The following is a 21,270-nucleotide window of genomic DNA, read 5'->3' as shown; positions in this document are numbered from 1 at the left end:
CCACCACCACCAAAAGAAAATATTTTCGACTATCCATCTGCCTGTGGCTCTGCCCAGGGAATCTACCGTCCCTACTCGGCCCCTGAGACAACTTTCTGTTTAAAACAGGTGCACAACGAGAAGGTAGCTATCCATGAAGATTTTTTATATATAAAATAACTAAAAATGAAAGCATGTGGTCAGATTACTGACTGACGTATTACTGCTGGGCGCCGTTAATGACAATCTGCTGTGCTTCCTGTTGGATTTGCGTTCACATGCACATATTGTTGACACCAGCTTTCCTGCATCAACTCAGAATGTTTGTTGTTTATGTAGAGTTATGCAAATGTGCAGCAGATGAACAGTATCAAGTTGTGAAGTTTGCAGACTGTGAATAAATCACTGTAAAAGTAAGTCCCTTCGGCTGCTCCCTTGTTTGCACTCGGGGTCGCCACAGCAAATCCAAGGTGGATCTGCATGTTTGAATTGGCACAAGTTTTACGCTGGATGCCCTTCCTGACGCAACTCCACATTACATGGAGAAATGTGGTAGGGGTGGGATTTGAACCCGGAGCCTTCTGAACTGAAACCAAGCGCATTAACCACTTGGCCACCACCCCTGCTTGTGAATAAATCACTGTGAAAATTTGAAAAGAATCATCCAGAGCATTTTGTAAATTATTTGCATGTGTGCATGTTGGTTAACAATGACACATTTTCCAAATCTGCTGGTGTGAGATTTACAGTCTTCAGGAGTAATTCTGTAAACCCTCAGGTTCAGGTTGCACTCATTAAGTGTTCGTTAGTAGTTTATCTGACAATACAGACAGAAAGCCTCAGTGTTATTTAATGTCTTAAATCCTGACAGCTCATTATGAAAGGTGAAAGGTCATTGTGTGATTTAATCCAGTCCAGGATGTGCACTTGTCCATCATGAAGTCACAAGCTGCAGAAACCAGATATCCTGACCCATTGCTCATTTGGGCTCAACGACATCTTACTTTGTTACCGCTAACATGATACGACGCCCTTTAAAGGCGTGGCACGTCCAGAACGCGAGCACTAACTCATGTCAGTGACACCCAAAAACCAGCATGTCACATTGTTTACCAACAACCATCCCAGCAGTGAAGACCTTTAAAGAAACGTCTCTTCTTTGTTTTATGTCTCAGTAAATGTAAGATATCCAGGGACAGAGATCAGCAGCCGTCTGATTGGCTAGTGTGGAAGTTGTCCAATCCAAAAGAAAAGCAAAAAGCTGTCACACAAACTGGATGGAGAGATTTAAATTTAGAAACTCTGTGATCATCAGAGATCATCTATTCAGAAGTGATCCTGATCTGTTTCTCAAAGGTCAAAGGTCACTTTGAAGGCAAGAGTAAGAAGGAAACGTTGACGCTTCATCATGTGGTCTTCCATCATGACGGTTTGATTCAGTGTTTCTATATTAGCTCTGAAAGCTGTGTGAAAGTGTGCGTTAGTGTTCCAGGTGGTCTTTTTAGAAATGTGAAAAATAACAAGAATCCAACAATATGCAACAAGAGGTTTTCAATCAATGAATTAGCTCTTGTTTTCATTTCGTGTGGGATTTCATGTCACAGTGACTTATTTTTAAATAGACAACTACAGTAATTTCAATGCATTCATGGAAAAAAATCACAGTCCGAGTGGAGGATAAAGCAGCTGCGCATGCATGTCATGTGGTCGTGAACTCAACCTGTTAAAAACAACCTCATGTTCAGCTTCCTGGGCACTCAGTGTACTTGTAAATCCAAAAAACTGACATAAACTCTCAAAAAATTAACGGAGTTGAGGACAAAGTGTCCATCATCTCTTCCTTCCTCAGCCATGAACCCTCTGAACTGAGCTTTGTGCTCGAAGTGCGTGCACAGCTGAGATTGCCAAAAGGCCACAACTCAAGAAAATAATGAGCATTTTTACCAGCATCTGTTTTGCAGGAACACTGACCTGAATGAACTGGGATTAGAGGGTGAATTATCATTACCCTCTCTCACTGGACAGCACAGACATCCTTGTCTCTTGTTTTGTTGTTTTTTTTTTAAGAAAAATGTGAAGTTATGAACTTAGATCAGCTTTGCTCCTTTTTGGGTTACATTTTTATTCACTGATATTGTTCATGTTGTAATTTAATGCAGTAACAACATTGGACACCTTGGTTTCAGTTTTTTTTTTTCCATTCAGGACCACAGTTCTTTGATTTCATTGCATATTAAGTATAGTATCGTAGTATAGTGGTGTTATAGCAGTATAGTAGTATTTTACTTTTTTGTCTGATCTAAAATTTATCAGATCTGTGGTTTAAAAAAGCTGTATCCAATTCAAACCTTGTGTTTATTGATCTGTGGACCCAAAGCTTTCCCACTCACTCACTCATCTTCAACCGTTTATTCCAATTAAGAGTTGGTGGGGGGGGGGGGGGGGGGTGACTGGAGCCTTTCCTAGCAGTCCCCAAAGCTTTTAAACCTACCACTGATTTAAAAGATGCTGGTGGCTCCTCTCCAGCTCCTATGGGTCTTATATAGTTTCCTCTCACTACAGTCGTGTCAGTGAGCATGACGACTCCGGTTCATGAAATTTGGTTCCGCATTCCATTTTATACACCACGTATTCTCCATACAACTGCCTGCACAGAACCTTCATGTCCGTACCATGACACATGCCGTTCCACCTCTACTTATTTCACGATCCACCCAAATTACACCAATTATTAACTCTTATTAATGAATTTGTTAATTATTATGAAGCTTCAGAATTTACTCAGATACCAGCTTCCAAGACATGAATTCACCAAGAAGAACCAAAATAGATTTTTTGGTGTGGATCCAGATCTGGATGTAATAAATTAAATAATTAATTAAATAATTAATTGATGTCTTGTTAAAGAAGCAGCTGAGGCTTTAAAATAAAATATCAGTTAACAAAAAGCTCATAGACTGATCTTGATGAAAGCTGTCAATCATACACATCCACTGTCAGACAAATTTCACGCAGATCAAGATCATGATCCAGATCTGTTGCAGTAAAAACGAGATCTGGTCTTTGTGTTGTGTGGGCCGCTGAAGAGGAGGTACTGCTGGCCCACCACCACTAGAGGGCGCCCTGCCTGGAGTGCGGGCTCCAGGCACCGGAGGGCGCTGCCGCCTTACAGGAGCAGCCAGGATGACAGCTGTCACCCATCACCGGAGACAGCTGATCCCAATCACTACGGAGGTATATCAGCAGGACGGCATCTCCACCTCATTTGCCGAGATATCGTTTCTACCAGAGAGGTAACGTATCAAAGCAAATAGAGTGAATCTTTTGGATTGAGCTAGTTTTTTTGGATTACTGTTCCAACGAGAGGTGGAGGTACCTTTCCTGCTGTTCGGAGTCCTGGGTGCATACGCGCCCCCATCTAACTGTTCTTTGCTCCTCGCCAGCAGTACCAGGTCCGACACGCGGAGGCAGTGGCCACCTGGGAGTTCGGGACTTGGCGGCTCCAGTATTCCCGGGGTCCTGTGGCGGAGGAAGCCGTGTGGTTCCGGTCTTACCTTGGAGAGGCGTCTCCTATCTTCGAGCCTGCCCACACGACACTTTTGTGAATTGACTGTTGTCCATTGCTGTGATTGGTTGTATTCGTTGTGCACATTCACAACAGTAAAGCGTTGTTATTTTGACTTACTCCATTGTCCGTTCATTTGCGCCCCCTGTTGTGGGTCCGTGTTCCTACACTTTCCCAACAGGATATCTCGGCCAGCGTCATGGATCCCGAGGGGCGTCAACCGGCTGTTGAACGGCCAATGGAAGAACAGGACACGCAGGCGTCCGCGGGAGGGGTAATCGGTGAGTTGCAGCGAATCCTCACCGCTTTCACGACTCGGTTGGATTTCATGACCGAGCAGAACGTCCTCCTGAACCGCAGGGTGGAGGCTCTCGCCGCGCAGGTGGAAGCGCGCCCTCCGGGCGCCGCTGCGGCTCTCCCTCCCGTAGATCCTATGCGTAACGTTGACGTTCCACTGGTTGTTCAACGACCTCTCCCTCCTTCCCCGGAAGCATACATAAGCCCTCCAGAGCTGTACGGAGGCTGTGTGGAGACGTGCGCGGATTTTCTGATGCAGTGTTCGCTCGTCTTCGCACAGCGTCCCGTTATGTACGCGACCGATGCTAGTAAAGTAGCTTATGTCATAAACCTGCTTCGCAGTGAGGCACGCGCTTGGGCTACAGCGCTCTGGGAGCAGAATTCACGGCTCCTTCTGACATACGATGGGTTTGTGAGGGGGCTCAGAACCGTGTTCGATCACCCTAATAGAGGAGAAACCGCTTCAACCGTGCTACTGTCAATGAGACAGGGGCGCCGGAGCGCAGCTGTTTATGCAGTCGACTTCCGCATCGCGGCTGCGAGATCTGGCTGGAATAACGCTGCCCTCCGCGCCGCCTTTGTAAACGGACTGTCTTTGGTTCTCAAGGAGCACCTGGTGGCTAAGGACGAACTGCGGGATTTAGACGGGCTTATCGATCTTGTCATACGGTTGGACAACCGGTTAGAAGAACGTCGGCGGGAACGAGACGAAGGGCGTGGCCGGGCACGCGCCGTCCCTCTCCCTTCCGGTTCCGACCGCGCTCCGCCTTCCCCACGCTCCACGGCCCCTGCGCTCCGTGGGGCCACAGCTCCCCCTACTGACGAAGCTATGGACACGAGTAGGGCAACATTTAGGGCACCAGCTGCACAGAGGAGACGGGCCCATGGAGCTTGTTTTGTTTGTGGTGCACTAGAGCACCATGTGAGAGACTGCCCCGAGCGGTTACAACACCAACGCCCGCCCCTAGAGACTGGGCTAGGGGTGGGCCGAGACATTCACGTGGGACACACCCACATTGCTACACGACTCCCAGTCACGATCCTGTATGAGGATTTAACCCTGAAGGCCCCAGCACTGGTGGACACGGGCTCTGAGGGGAATCTGTTGGACTGCAGATGGGCCAGGGAGATAGGGCTCCCTCTGGTGGCGCTTACCTCGCCTGTGCAGGTTCGAGCACTAGATGGCTCCCTGCTGCCTCCGATCACACATAAGACACCACCTGTAACGCTGGTGGTGTCAGGAAACCACCGGGAGGTGATCGAGTTTTTTGTGACTCAGGCCACTTCCCGTGTGGTTTTAGGCTTTCCCTGGATGTTGAAGCACAATCCCCGGATTGATTGGCCGTCCAGGGTAGTGGTTCAGTGGAGCGAGACCTGCCATCGGGTGTGTCTAGGTTCCTCGGTTCCTCCCGGCTCCCAAGCTAAGGAGGAGGTCAGAGTCCCGCCCAATCTGGGGACGGTGCCGGTGGAGTACCACGACCTTGTCGACGTGTTCAGCAAGGATCTGGCGCTCACACTCCCCCCCCACCGTCCGTACGATTGTGCCATCGATTTGGTTCCAGGCAGTGGGTTCCCGTCCAGTAGACTGTACAACCTCTCACGGCCTGAGCGCGAATCAATGGAGACCTACATCCGGGACTCGTTAGCTGCCGGGTTGATCCGAAATTCCACCTCCCCGATGGGCGCAGGTTTCTTTTTCGTGGGTAAAAAAGATGGCGGACTTCGTCCATGCATCGATTATAGGGGCTGAACGAAATCACGGTTCGCAACCGATACCCGTTACCCCTGTTGGATTCGGTGTTCACGCCCCTGCATGGAGCCAAGATTTTTACCAAGCTTGATCTTAGAAACGCGTATCATCTGGTTCGGATCCGGAAGGGAGACGAGTGGAAGACGGCATTCAACACCCCCTTAGGTCACTTTGAGTACCTGGTCATGCCGTTCGGCCTCACAAACGCCCCCGCGACGTTCCAAGCCTTGGTTAACAACGTATTGCGGGACTTCCTGCACCGGTTCGTCTTCGTATATCTAGACGATATACTCATCTTTTCTCCGGATCCTGAGACTCATGTCCGGCATGTACGTCAGGTCCTGCAGCGGTTGTTAGAGAACCGGCTGTTTGTGAAGGGCGAGAAGTGTGAGTTCCACCGCACTTCTTTGTCCTTCCTGGGGTTCATCATCTCCTCCAACTCCGTCGCTCCTGATCCGGCCAAGGTTGCGGCGGTGAGAGACTGGCCCCAACCAACAAGCCGTAGGAAGTTGCAACAGTTCCTAGGCTTTGCTAATTTCTACAGGAGGTTCATTAAGGGCTACAGTCAGGTAGTTAGCCCCCTGACAGCCCTGACCTCACCAAAAGTTCCCTTCACCTGGTCGGATCGGTGCGATGCCGCGTTTAAGGAGTTGAAACGGCGCTTCTCGTCTGCACCCGTTCTGGTGCAGCCCGATCCTAGTCGCCAGTTAGTGGTTGAAGTGGACGCCTCGGACTCAGGGATAGGAGCCGTGCTGTCCCAGAGCGGGAAGACCGATAAGGTCCTTCACCCGTGTGCCTATTTTTCCCGCAGGTTGACCCCAGCCGAATGGAACTATGACGTCGGCAATCGAGAGCTCCTTGCGGTGAAAGAGGCTCTTGAGGAGTGGAGACATCTGTTGGAGGGAACGTCCGTGCCATTCACGGTTTTCACTGACCACCGGAACCTGGAGTATATCAGGACCGGCAAGCGACTGAACCCCAGGCAAGCCCGCTGGTCACTGTTCTTCGGCCGTTTTGACTTCCGGATCACCTACCGTCCCGGGACCAAAAACCAAAGATCGGATGCCTTGTCCCGGGTACACGAAGATGAGGTCAAAACGGAGCCGTCGGATCCCCCGGAACCCATCATCCCGGAGTCCGCTATCGTGGCCGCCCTCACCTGGGACGTGGAGAAAACCGTCCGGGAGGCCCTGACATGAGACCCGGACCCCGGAACCGGACCGAAGAACAAACTCTACGTCCCACCAGAAGCCAGGGCTGCAGTTCTGGACTTCTGTCATGGTTCTAAGCTCTCCTGTCACCCTGGGGTGCGAAGAACCGTGGCAGTCGCCCGGCAGCGCTTCTGGTGGGCGTCCCTGGAGGCCGACGTCCGGGGTTACATCCAGGCCTGTACCACCTGTGCCAGGGGCAAGGCGGATCACCGTAAGACACGGGGATTGCTACAGCCGCTGCCCGTGCCTCATCGCCCCTGGTCCCACATCGGCCTGGATTTTGTCACGGGTCTCCCGCCGTCCCAGGGAAACACCGTCGTCCTCACGATAGTGGACCGATTCTCCAAGGCGGCCCACTTCGTGGCCCTCCCGAAGCTCCCAACGGCCCAGGAGACAGCGGACCTCCTAGTCCACCACGTCGTCCGTCTGCATGGGATACCATCAGACATCATCTCCGATCGCGGTCCCCAGTTCTCCTCGCAGGTTTGGAGGAGCTTTTGCCGGGAACTGGGGGCCACGGTCAGTCTCTCGTCCGGGTACCACCCCCAGACCAACGGACAAGCAGAACGGGCAAACCAGGAGATGGAGCAAACCTTGCGCTGTGTGACAGCCGCGCACCCGACGGCCTGGAGTACCCACCTGGCCTGGATCGAGTACGCGCACAACAGTCAAGTGTCGTCCGCCACCGGCCTCTCCCCCTTTGAGGTGTGTTTGGGGTATCAACCCCCGTTGTTTCCGGTGGTTGAGGGGGAGGTCGGTGTGCCCTCGGTCCAGGCCCACCTACGGAAGTGCCGTCGGGTGTGGCGTGCCGCCCGTTCTGCTTTGTTGAAGGCCCGGACGAGGGCGAAGAACCATGCAGACCGGCGGCGGGCCCCGGCTCCCACGTATCGTCCAGGGCAGGAGGTCTGGTTGTCCACCAAAGACATTCCCCTTCAAGTGGACTCCCCGAAACTGCAAGAACGATACATCGGCCCCTACAAAATACTCAAGGTCATCAATCCGGCCGCAGTGAGGCTCCGGCTTCCGGCCTCACTGCGGATTCACCCGGTATTCCATGTGTCAAGGATTAAACCCCATCACACCTCACCCCTCTGCACTCCGGGTCCGGCGCCACCTCCTGCCCGGATCATCGACGGAGAGCCGGCTTGGACCGTGCGCCGGCTCCTCGACGTCCGACGAATGGGCCGGGGTTTTCAGTATCTGGTGAACTGGGAGGGGTACGGCCCTGAAGAACGCTCCTGGGTGAAGAAGGGCTTCATCCTGGACCCGGCCCTCCTGGCCGACTTCTACCGTCGCCACCCTGACAAACCCGGTCGTGCGCCAGGAGGCGCCCGTTGAGGGGGGGGTCCTGTTGTGTGGGCCGCTGAAGAGGAGGTACTGCTGGCCCACCACCACTAGAGGGTGCCCTGCCTGGAGTGCGGGCTCCAGGCACCGGAGGGCGCTGCCGCCTTACAGGAGCAGCCAGGATGACAGCTGTCACCCATCACCGGAGACAGCTGATCCCAATCACTACGGAGGTATATCAGCAGGACGGCATCTCCACCTCATTTGCCGAGATATCGTTTCTACCAGAGAGGTAACGTATCAAAGCAAATAGAGTGCATCTTTTGGATTGAGCTAGTTTTTTTGGATTACTGTTCCAACGAGAGGTGGAGGTACCTTTCCTGCTGTTCGGAGTCCTGGGTGCATACGCGCCCCCATCTAACTGTTCTTTGCTCCTCGCCAGCAGTACCAGGTCCGACACGCGGAGGCAGTGGCCACCTGGGAGTTCGGGACTTGGCGGCTCCAGTATTCCCGGGGTCCTGTGGCGGAGGAAGCCGTGTGGTTCCGGTCTTACCTTGGAGAGGCGTCTCCTATCTTCGAGCCTGCCCACACGACACTTTTGTGAATTGACTGTTGTCCATTGCTGTGATTGGTTGTATTCGTTGTGCACATTCACAACAGTAAAGCGTTGTTATTTTGACTTACTCCATTGTCCGTTCATTTGCGCCCCCTGTTGTGGGTCCGTGTTCCTACACTTTCCCAACACTTTGGTGATCTAAGTGACAAAAATAGTGCCGTTAATCTGAATGAAAAATTTGAGGATTGTTGGTACATAATGCAGCTATGGTCTCGCTGAGTGTCCCAAGTCCAGTACCATCAGGTTGGAGGAAGCCTGGGGGAGTTTGCTTGGAACCTTGGTTCTCAGTTTAATCTGGTTCCTGCATCGGTCTATTACCCAGTTAACGCCTAGCATGTCATGTGTTTGGTGGTGCCGGGTAGTTTTGACCCCTGGGGCACCACCACGTTCATGGTTTTACAAAAATCTTCCCTCCAGGTCCATTTGTGTCCAGTGTCTCCTTAAAGCCCATGGTTGAACTTTCCTTGGTTGATAATCCACCGCACACATTTAATTGGTTGTCATACTTAGTGCCTCCTGTTTCTTCTGGTATACTCCCGTCCCGTACCCTGAGCCTCCACAATCCTTGTAGCTTTTCCTTTTTCCTTTTGGTGGTTATTTTACTTTATATTCTTCGTTATTTTTTGGTACTTTTCTTCTAGAAGTTCCCTTCATGATCTTATCGCTAGAGGTGGGCGATAACGGGAATTTTGGTATTGATCCGATACCAAGTAAATACAGACCCAGCATCACCGATACTTTTTCATATTTAAGCTTCATAGATCCAAAGGATCCAAAAGACGTAGGATAGAATTTCGCCAAACATTTTATGTGACAACAAAAGACTTTATTATCACAATCAACATTTTTGTTTAAAAAATGTCACTCAACACAACTTAAAACAAAATCTCCTGAGGTAGAGGGCTGACTCGAGGAGAGCGCTGAGTGGGCGGGCCAGGCTGAGCCTACCTGCATGGCTGTTGGCTGGTGCCGCTGAGCCACGTGACGGCGCAACAACAAAAGACCAGCGGGTGGAGGGTGTGCTGCTCCGTGTTGTGTGACACAGCGCAGTGCTGCTCTTACAGACAGAGAGTAGACTTTGATGAATCTGCATGCGCAGCAGTCAGTGTATGCGGGAGAGAACAAAAGCTTGAATATCGATCTTTTTACATGAGGATCGTTCAATATCAATATCAGCATTGGTATCGATGTTATCGATATTAGGATCAATCCGCCCACCTCTACTTATCGCCTCCCTGAGTCCTCACAGGAGTATGAGGAAGTTTTGTCCTTCAACCACGTCCTGTTTCATCCCTGATCCGCCTGTCTCTTCCTGTCAGTCCTTCGGGTAGACCTCCCAACCCTCCCGTGAGGTACGATGGGCCCCCAGAACACTCCACTGGTGTTCGCTTGTCCCCTGGTCAACCATACAGTTGCCTGTCTGGTGGGTTTCCTACTTTTCGTTGCCCATTCGGGTCTGTGTCTCCTGCCCCCTTATTTTTGTTCAGGGTCCTCCAACGTTTGGTCACCTGTCTTCTGGGCGTTTTTTAGGGGTCACTGCCTGCTTACCATGGCTGACCTCCGCCTCGCCGTTGTCCTGCAGCCTGTTTTTTTTACTCTGCCTCTGATTTAGAGATGTCTTAATTTGTGGTTCTTGTAGAAAATACCTCTGATCATTCAGGTTCCACAGACTGATTGTAGATTCTATGACCAGCTTAGCACAGAGGATTTATCCGTCTGGAAATAAATCCTGTAATGTTTCACCCATGTGTCACTGGAGATCTTCGGCAAGCTAAAGGACATTCTCCCATGAGTCCTCCATTGCCAGCTACATGCCATCTAAGTCCCAGGAAATGTTGTGTTCATTCTGCAGGATATATTCTGCAGCTGAGCCGAACAGAGCCACCGAACAACTGAGACAGTTCAATGAAACAAGTGTGAAGGCAATTAATGGATTGGACGAGAAGAAAATGGAAAAAGTTTGGATGATATTGAAAATGCAAAAAGCAAAACACAGACGTTCTTGCATTTATTTTGACTTTTGTTTCATTGCAGACTATGAACTCAAGATATTTCATGTTTTTCTGGTCAACGTCATTTGTTAAGATTTAATATTCATCCATTCCTGGATTTAAGGCCTGTCACACATTCCCAAAAAAGTTGGGACATTTTGGAAAACATTCATCAATTTGTAAATTCCTTCTAATGACACAGAAGACACTTTGTCATTGAGGATACAAAGTGATTATGTATTTCATGTTATTTTGCAGCCCAGTCTCACGTTTTTTTTCGTGCTCCCGTCAAGAAATGAGTCAAATTTTTGTGACAGGGTTTTTTTTAAGTCACTATTACTAACCCTACTCCTACCCCCAACCCCCCCCCCCCCCCGCCTCACTTTTAATTTCGTGCAGCCATCAGAATGAATGAATTAGAATGAATTTGCGCTGCTGTGACGAAAATGTGGCGCTTTTCATCACAATATCTCAAACCAGTAGATTAATGTATATTTCATGCTGCTGAATCACCACTTACCGTGAGACCAGGTTGTATTTTGTCCTACTCTTTCTGCAAATACATCTTCAGGTCTGCAACAGTTTGGTTTTACTGCAGGCACCAGTCCAGTCTCTGTACCCACTTCTTCTGCAACCATGTCTTTGTGTCTTTGTAATCTGTGCAGAATGTGGTTTTGTATTGTCTTATTGAAAAATGTATGCAAGTGCCTGGAAAAAAAAATGTCATCTTGAATGCAGCATATATAGCCCTAAAGTCTCAGTGTCTTTTTCTGCATTAGCACAGCCATCACAGAGTGTAAATGACCTTTGACAAGGTCACTGACACAAACCCAGACCAGGACAGACCCTGGTTTTAGGATTCGATGCTGACAAGTCAGGATTGAAAACAGTCAGGATGGTTCTTTTTGTCTTTGGTCTGGAGCACACAGCATCCATTTCTTCAAAAAAAAAAAAAAAAAAAAACCCATCTGGAATACTGATTCATTTCACCACTATGTGATGATCCAACCCAGATGCATCAGAGTTCAGATAAGCTGGCACCACTCATGGATAAGATTAACATACAGCTTCTTTTTTGCACAGTAAAATTTTGAGTGGCATTTGTAAATTCAAGTGCTTGTCAAAGATTCCCCAAAGTACTCTCTTGGCCATAATAGTTATATCAGCTATTGATGAATGACTGTAGTGCCGTCTGAGGAATCAAAGATGTTCATCTTAGGCTCCCTTGCTCTTGCTCCAGATCTCTTGAGTTGTGTAATGATGTATTGAAATCCCTTCCAATCTTTGTTTGACGAACATTGTTTTTAAACATTTCATTGATTTTCTCATGCATTTGTTGACAAATTGGAGATCTTCTGACCATCTTTGACCTCAATTATGATTACAATCACCTCTTTGAAATAACATGATTTAATTCCCCCCCCTCATTATTAGTCTTAAATTTCAACTTTTTGGAATGTATTGCAGGCATTAATTGCAGGAATAGATGAATATTAACAAATCAAATAAAGTTGACCATGACAAACATGATCTTGGGCTCATGTAGTTTGACGTGTGTAGTGCACAGGTTCCAGGAACCTTCTCCTGGCTGGGAACTGGGGACTGTGGAAAGTAATGTTGCCAGCCGGCATCTTATATCACGTAACAGCTGAGCTGATTGTAAGAGTAGATTCTTTATTTATAGTTTCCTGTTCATCAAATCATCACTCTGCACTTGTAATGACATTATGAACACTGACTCCACTCTGAGTCCATCAATCTGTGGGTCCACCACGTTGGGTTCTTTATTATGCAAAATATAATAAAGACAAACAGGCTGAGTTGCTTGTGAAGCTTTGTTGCTAATTGTGGGGTTCTGGTGGCCACTAGAGGCCACTGTTGCTGGTTCTGTCTAATCTGTCGTGTGCCCTTCTTTAAATCAATAATACAGTCAGTTTGTGCTTACAAACCTTTGTTTTTTGTTCTATAAAACAAAAATATGCAAATTTTTATATGCATCTGCAAATTATCAGTGCCAGAAAAGAGAGAAGCTGCTGTCCATAATATATGCATAGTGTAGCACGGTGGCTTAGTGGTTAGCACTGTTGCCTCACAGCAAGAAGGTCATGTGTTCAATTCCCACCTGTGTCCTTTCCATGTGGAGTTTGCGTGTTCTCCCTGTGTTTGTGTGGGTTTCCTCTGGGTGCTCCGGTTTCCTCCCACATCCAAAGACATGCAGGTTAGAGGGACTGGAAACTTTAAATTGTCCATAGGTGTGAATGTGTTTGTTTGTCTGTATGTGACCCTGTGACAGACTGGCGTCCTGTCCAGGGTGAACCCGCCTCACACCCTGTTACTGCTGGGATAGGCTCCACCCCTCTGTGACCCTTAATTGGAGTAAGTGGTTGAAAATGAGTGAGTGAGTGAATATTTGTGTATTTTTATTTTGTTTTAAATGTTTGCTGATAATGCTGCAGGTTTATTCTTACACCAAAGTGATATAAAAAAGTTGCATATTGGTGACTGTAGGATTCCAAAATTAATACATAATATTACACTTTAAATAAAATGAACTAATAAAACCTGTGATGTGCTTTTGCTTGGGGCACCGGTTCATCCTGGTTCAACTGTGTGTGTGTGTGTGTGTGTGTGTGTGTGTGTGTGTGTGTGTGTGTGTGTGTGTGTGTGTGTGTGTGTGTGTGTGTGTGTGTGTGTGTGTGTGTGTGTGTGTGTGTATGTGTGTGTGTGTGTGTCTTCACTGCTCATTGTCATATTAACAGCCACTGCTGCAGTCACACTGCAGTGTTTAAAAGCTTCATTAATCTGTTGTGTGTTGTTGTGTGTCTGAACAGTGAAGTTGTATCCGCTCACTTGTGAGTTCATCAAAGGAGAGAAGCAGTTCTACTACCGCGCGCAGCAGTTCTACGAGGACGTCCCGGCCTCAGAGGAGGGCATGATGGGGGATTTTGTGTCCATCTCAAATGTTGACCTGGAAGGTTCCAGACAGTTTCTCAAGAGGTTTGTGGTGAGTTGAACTGAAAAAATGCAAAATATGAAACAAGCATTTCAGCTTGTGAAGGAACATAAGGTCACGAGTCACAACACGGAACACGTGGCCCATAATAAATGAAGATAAGAATTTTTTTAAAGTGTTAGAATGTGAGAAAACTGTTTAATAACATGTAATACTATGATAAGGAAGCAGTAATAGTTTTAAAAAGTATTACTGTAGTATTTCCGTCCACCAGAGAGGTTATGAGTTTGATTCTGACTGTCAGATTTTCACAAAACTTTGTGTAAAATATCAGACTGAAGATAAAGTGATGAGACTTTAGAGCCTCCTGGATGTTTTTTTGTTTGTTTGTGTTTTGTTTTTGCAAATAATGATGCTTCACGGTTGAAAGTGAGATTCAGAAATATTCAACACTGTAAAATTAGAAAACCTGAACTCCACCATGAAGCCAAAGACCAATGTGGACCCAAATGTTACTACGGTTTTTCATAAACCTATTTATTTATATGCTGCCTTTGCAGAACAGGACTCATTTTTTAAATCTAATTTGACATCAGAGCAGCTGACAGTGTTTGAGGATCTGTGCGCTTTGATTTTCTGCGTGCATTCATTTACAGTGTCGGAGCCGTCCGCGAAAACACGTCCTGAGAATTCCACCGTGTTATAAATAAGTGTGCGGTTTTTAATAGACGCAGAGACTCTGTGCCAGAAACCCGTACGGACTCAACAGCTGATGGTCCGCTGCTGCACCCACAGGTGTTGTTTAGGTCATCCAGACCAACGGCCCAGTGAGTCATTGGTGACACGTCTGTCAGCCGTGTTCCATCCGTCATTCATCCATCTCTCCGTCACCTGTCGGCCAGCTGTCCACCGTCCACACTTTATGCAAAATGCTTCTTCTCCTTCAGTTCCTGATGGATTTTGATTCCGATTGTTTTGTCTGTGCAGGGTTCAGAGGATAAAGCGGGATGACCTCTGCATCACTGCCACTCTGGTTTGAGTGATTATCAATAATAATGTGTCCCTTTGTAAACAAAAACCTTCACACATGCTGCATGTTTTAGTTTATGTATTTGTGTTTGTGCATGTGCATGTGCATGGAGGCTTTTTTGGAGAGGGCTTTGGTCTGCAGGGCAGAGTATTTGAAGGCTCACTGTTACAGGAGCTCTAATTATATCCTGCTAAGACTGGAGGCTTTAAAGAAGCTCCAGAGGACTAAATGGTTTCTTTCAGCACCGACACATCGTGCTCACTGCTGCAGGACTCACTCGGTCACAGAATGTGGGCTGTGCCGAATCTCTCCTCTATGACATCGTCAGCTTCTGATGACCTCATCCTCTGAAAGGCTTTTCTGCAGCACCTTACACGCCTGGTTCTGGATATATTCTTCTTGAGTTTGGACTCTGATGTGAGGTGTTGCTGTGCAGATGGATGTGCAGAAACCAAAAGAAAAGTAGATCCGACTGATCCTCGTCCACCTGGTCTCTGCTCAGCTGCACGCTGTTAAAATTTACACTAAATATACACACAGGAGACATAGATTTGAAATATATCCAGATTAAATTCTCTGACACAATCGCTGAGCAATATGGTAGTAATTACACAAACCAGGAAACCTTCTGTAACCAGCGCACAGCTCCTCGGGGCCCCGTTTTTCATACGAGGGCACGCAGGGGCCCCTGATCCTGAGGGGTTGGACTGAGGTCAGACTAGCAAGTGAGAAGGAAGAAAAACCACAGTGACTTTTGTTCCGTTGTGTTAAAGTTCAGTGTCTGTTTCCCTTGAAATGTTTTTGTTTATGTCGTCATCATTTTTCATTTCCAGAAACGTCAAATCTGGAAGGTGACAAAAGGCCTACAGATCATATAAACTGGGGGTTCTGCCAGGAAAACAACACTGGAGCATTTTTCATTTTATTCCAAACACTTACCTTCACTGACGTGAAAATTTTGCACAAACAGGAGCATCATCATGTCTCGCTTTTACTGCAAGATAAGTCGGATCAAGCTCACATATTCTAGATGGCATCCAAACTGGCAATAAATTAATATATAAATACATAAACATAAAAAATGCATAAAATGACAAATAAAGGGCTTAATTGTCAAAATATCTGCTGCTATAAGCAACAGTTTTGTCATCAGATCCCACAGCAGCCTGTGCTCAAGGTTCTTAAAATAAATATCTTTACCTGGTCGACTTTTCTCCTTAATGCAGGTGCAATAGAATTTCACCAAGAACTCTTAATATTTCACAAGAAGAACATTTTAGGGCACAATAAATACATTTTTGCATTAAAATAGTTCAGTCATGGTTTGTTCCATTTATAATGGTCACCATCATATTTTGGATGTCTTCTTTAAAACATGGATTCAGGGCCAATTTTTTTCATGGGGACTTTCTGAATGTGTTTTGTGGTTTTCAAAGGAACATTAAAAATTTGGTTTGCTTTAGTTCTGTGGAAGAAGGGGAGGAGGTGCAAAGGGGCGGTCCTAACACCTAAGTGTTTCTCAAAAGCATCTCGATTTGAGATGGTGGTTTAAAATGATGGCAGATTAAGAGGTCCATCGTACCAAACCTCCTCATAGAAGAATAACAACATCTTAACAAGCTTCAAAACCTAAAGATGGAACCAAAACACTTCATGACTCATGAAGTGTTTTTGGTTCAGTTGTATGGTAAAGGTGAAGCATCTAAAATTATCCTGAAATTCCCCCTTTGAGATCTCCTGATCATCTGGCTGCCACGGTCAGTAAACGTCTACTCAGCGGTTAACTTTCACCAGCTTGGATTCCATTACAGATGTGTGATGTTTTCATGATGTTAACAAAGGAGAGTAGCAAAATGACAGCATTTCCATTAACTGATGGAGTGTGACTGCTGGGTTCTTTGTTCTCTCAATGTTCTAGCGAAGCTCTCGCAAGAACTATTAATCCAATAAATAAAAATAAAATCTACAATATATTGCCATTGCATTGTGTTTTTATTCTAGGATTGCTGTAACATCATGTTTTATATCATTAAACAAGCTCTTCGTGTCTTACTTTGTCCACATGTACCATGTGAGCATCAATGAGTTTATTTTTTAAATACGTGTTTCCATTAAGCGTACGAGGTCTGTGAGAAAAGTATCGGACTATTTTTTTTCAAAAACCATATGGATTTGAATCACGTGTGATTGCATCAGCCAAGCTTGAACCTTAGTGTGCATGCGTGAGTTTTTTCACGCCTGTCGGTTGCGTCATTCGCCTGTGAGCAGGCTTTGTGTGAGCACAGGTCCACCCCTCTCGTCGGCTTTTTATTGCGAATAAATGTCTGAACGATTTGGAGCTTTGCTGCATCAATTTTTTTCTAGAAACTGTGAGAGACCTCCAGGTGGACACCATTCGGAAAATTAATATGGCTTTCAGGGACGATTTTATGGGGATTATACAGATTAAGGAGTGCTACTGCCGCTTTAAGGACGGCCCACAACTGCTGAGAGCGCGGTGCGCTCCCAGCGCCGATCGACATGCTCAAACAACCAGATCATTTCCAACGTGAAGGCTTTGTTGATTCGGGACCTCGTCTGACTTTCACAAAAAGGCAGGAGACGTGGACATCAGCACTTTTTCGGCACATTCCACTGTTACAGGAGTTTTTTTCATGGAAAACCACCTCCGTGTTGGGCTCACAGGACGGCTTTCAGGTGGATTTCAGATGGATTCCGGTTGCTTTTCAGTCGTGTGATTATCCGATTGTGATTGTGCATGAGCTGGACATGCCCCAACATGTCCTGGAAGGCTTCATCACGGCGTTGCTTTGCACCATGCGGCTTCACCGCGACGCGCGGAACTCCTCTGCACGTCTGTCTTAAAGTGCTGATGTCCACGTCTTTTCACAATTCCTGTGCTAGTCAGACGACATACCGGATCAAGACAGCGTCCAGTTTAGAAATGAACGGCACATTCCACTGTTACTGGAGTTTTTGTCATGGAAAGAGGAGCGGCCCGCCGGCTGAAGCTGTGGTTGGTTTTCCCCCCTACAGGGTCCTGGAAAGGCTGGTACTCGATATGCTCTGGATTGTGGATCTGGAATCGGCCGGGTGACCAAAGATGTCCTCCTTCCTGTGTTTGAGAAAGTAGAAATGGCGGACATGATGGAGCACTTCCTGCTTCACGCACACGAGGAGTATTTGGGTGACGATGCCGACCGCATTGAGACGTACTACTGTTACAACCTGCAAGAATTCACACCTCCACCCAGCAAGTATGATGTGATCTGGATACAGTGGGTCGCATGTAAGTATGAGGCACACGTTAATATGGAGACAAACGTGTTTTTAGTCTGTTTCTTTGACGATAGACTTAAGTGAGTTTATGACTTTGTGGGACTGTAGGTTCATTCCTGACAGAAATATTGAATTACTGCAGAGATATTCTCACCTTACTGTGCCGTCTTATTTTAGACCAGAGTTGTATTGACTTCGGGTCTCCTGGCAACACTGAGTCGGTATTGGGTCTGACCCATCAGTCACTCTTTAAACTTCTCCATGAGTCCACGTTTGTCATTTAATATTGACGGTTGATGTTTCTGCTTTAATTTTCTGTGATCCCAGGAGGCGTAACACAATCCATACCCTGATAGTCCAGGTGTGAGATAGGATTTCTGTCTGGAGTAACGGTGTTAAAGAGTTTTACGGAGAAACCAACACATCTGATCACACTGAGACTCTCACACAGCCACACCAGTGTTGTATTGAACAACCCCAAATCAAAAGAAGTTGGGACAACATTGAAAATACAAATCAAAAAGCAAAACAAAACAAAAAATTCCTCTAGTGATTCTCACGTTTACTGCTTTGTAATGTTGCTACTCCTTCTGACAGCACGTAGAAGCCACTTTTGCCGTTGAGGAGACCAAGAGATGAAAAGCTTCAGGTGTTATTTTGTCCCATTCTTCCTATAAACACGTGCAACAGTTTGTGGTTGTTGTCACTGTTGCATTTTTCATTTCTAAATTCTCCACACATTCTCTACTGGGAACAGGTGAGAACTGCATACAGGCCAGTCCAGTACCTGACCCCTACTCCTCTGCAGCTAGGCCTTTGTAATGTGTAATGTAATGTTGTGTTAATGTGCTTTTGACTTGTTGAAAATCCATGGACATCCCTGCAAAAGATGTCATCTTCGAGCAGCATATGTTGCTCTAAAATCTGACAGTATTTTTCTGCGTTAATGCTGCAGAAGCTCATACCAACCCCGTACCATGGCAGACCCTGGCTTTGGGACTTGTTGCTGATAAGTCGGATTGTCATTTTCATCTTTTGTCCAGAGCACACAGCATCCATTTCTTCCAAAAAAGTTCTGGAGTATTGAGTCATCTGACCACAGTGCACACTTCGACTGTGTGAGGATCCAACCCAAACGCTTCAGATCCAACAATACAAGGTCTGTTAGAAAAGTATCTGACCATATTATTTTTTTCAAAAACCATATGGATTTGAATCACGTGTGACTGTGTCAGCCAAGCTTGAACCCTCGTGCGCATGCATGAGTTTTTTCATGCCTGTCGGTTGCTTCATTCGCCTGTGAGCAGGCTTTGAGTGAGGTGTTACAGGAGTTTTTTTTCATGGAAAAAGAAGCCAAGGGACGCGGCACAAAACCACCTCGGTGTTGGTGTCTCAGGACGGCTTTCAGACAGATTCCGGTTGCTTTTCTGTCGTGTGAATATCCGAGAAATTGAGCTTGAGCTGGACATGCCCCAACATGTCCCGTGAGGCTTCATCACGGCATTTCTTTGCGCTGAGCGGCTGCACCACGACGCACTGAGCTCCTCCGCACATCTGTCTTAATGTGCCGGAAAAAGTGCTGATGTCCACGTCTTTTCACAATTCCTGTGCTAGTCAGAGGACATACCAGATCAAGACAGCGTCCAGTTTAGAAATGAACGGCACATTTCACTGTTACAGGAGTTTTTGTCATGGAAAGAGGAACAAAGGCAGAGGAATTCCGCGCGTCGTGGCGGAGCTGCATGGTGAAAAGAAACGCTGTGATGAAGCCTCACAGGACATGTTCTGGCATGTCCAGCTCATGCACAATCACAATCGGATATTCACACGACTGGAAAGCAACCGGAATCCATCTGAAATCCACCTGAAAGCCGTCCTGTGAGACCAACACCGAGGTGGTTTTGTCTCGCGTAATGAACGGCTCCGTGGCGCGTCCCTCGGCTTCTTTTTCCATGAAAAAAAAACTCCTGTAATGGTGGAATGTGCCGGAAAAAGTGCTGACGTCCACATCTTCTGCCTTTTTGTGAAAGTCAGACGAGGTCCCGGATCAACAAAGCTTTCAGGTTGGAAATGATCTGGTTGTTTGTGCGGGGTGTCAGCCTGTCCATCGGCGCTGGGAGCGCGCCACGCTCTCGGGAGTTGTGCGCCGTCCTTAAAGGGGCAGTAACACCCCGTAATCTGTTTAATCCCCATAAAATCGTCCCTGAAAGCCATATTAATTTTTCAAATGGTGTCCACCTGGAGGTCTCTCACAGTTTCTGGAAAAAAATTGATGCAGCAAAGATCCAAATCGTTCAGACATTTATTCACAATAAAAAATAGACGAGAGGGGTGGACCACACCTCACTCAAAGCCTGCTCACAGGCGAATGAAGCAACCGACAGGCATGAAAAAACTCACGCATGCGCACAAGGGTTCAAGCTTGGCTGACGCAATCACACGTGATTCAAATCCATATGGTTTTTGAAAAAAATAATAAGGTTGGATACTTTTCTAACAGACCTCGTATACCAGATTAACATAAGGCTTCTGTTTTGCACAGTAAAGTTTTAAGTGGCATTTGTGAATTTAACTCTGTATTGTTGAGCTTGACAAAGGATTCTTAAAGCAATCCCTTCCCAGTGTGGTTATATCAGCTATTGATGAATGGCTGTTCTTGATGTAGTGCTGTCTGAGGGATCAGAGCTTGCAGCTGTTCAGCTGAGGCTTATACTCTTGCTCTTTATGCACTGAAATTACTCCAGATTCTTTGAACTGTTTAATGATATTCAGCACAGTAAAGGGATGAATCTGAAAATTGCTTCCAAACTTTCTTTGAGGCCCATTGTTTTTAAACATTTCTAGAATTTTTTCATCCACTTGTTGACAAACATCTTTGCTCCTCAAACACTAGTGGATACTGTTTTTCTACCAAATCATGATTATAGTCACCTGTTGACATCACCTGTTTAAAATGACATTATGATTTAATTATTTTTATGAGCTCTATATTGCCCTGTCCCAACTGTTTTGGAATGTGTTACAGGCCTTAAATGGAGGAGTGGATGTATATTAACAAATGTCATGAAGCTGAGGCAAACATTTCTTAGGTTCATACTGTTTGCAATGAAATAGAAATCGCTGCTGGTTTGTTTGATTTGCATTTTCCATATCGTTCCAGTTTTTTCTGATTTGGGGTTGTAAGTGATGCCACATGTCTTCCCACACCCTAGCATGGCTCTTTAAAAACTTGGTACACGCATGTGTTTTCCCAGCCTGCTTCAACAGAGGACATGTGACCAGCGTGTGTTGAAGTCTTCTGCAGCCTTTATAGTC

General features: G+C 46.6%; 1 protein-coding gene across 1 annotated transcript in view; it reads left to right on the top strand.

The window, feature by feature from the left end:
* The window catches only part of mettl11b (methyltransferase like 11B), a 35,150-nt gene that overhangs the window by 12,072 nt on the left and 1,808 nt on the right, over positions 1 to 21,270 (top strand). The window contains exons 2-3 of the mRNA XM_034179350.1: positions 13,525 to 13,697; positions 17,713 to 17,965. Of these exons, the coding sequence (XP_034035241.1) occupies positions 13,525 to 13,697; positions 17,713 to 17,965 (426 nt within the window). The remainder of the gene's footprint in view (positions 1 to 13,524; positions 13,698 to 17,712; positions 17,966 to 21,270) is intronic.

This window comes from Thalassophryne amazonica, chromosome 10 (assembly GCF_902500255.1).
Source record: "Thalassophryne amazonica chromosome 10, fThaAma1.1, whole genome shotgun sequence".
NCBI lineage: Eukaryota > Metazoa > Chordata > Actinopteri > Batrachoidiformes > Batrachoididae > Thalassophryne > Thalassophryne amazonica.
This window is presented reverse-complemented; position numbering and strand designations above follow the sequence as displayed.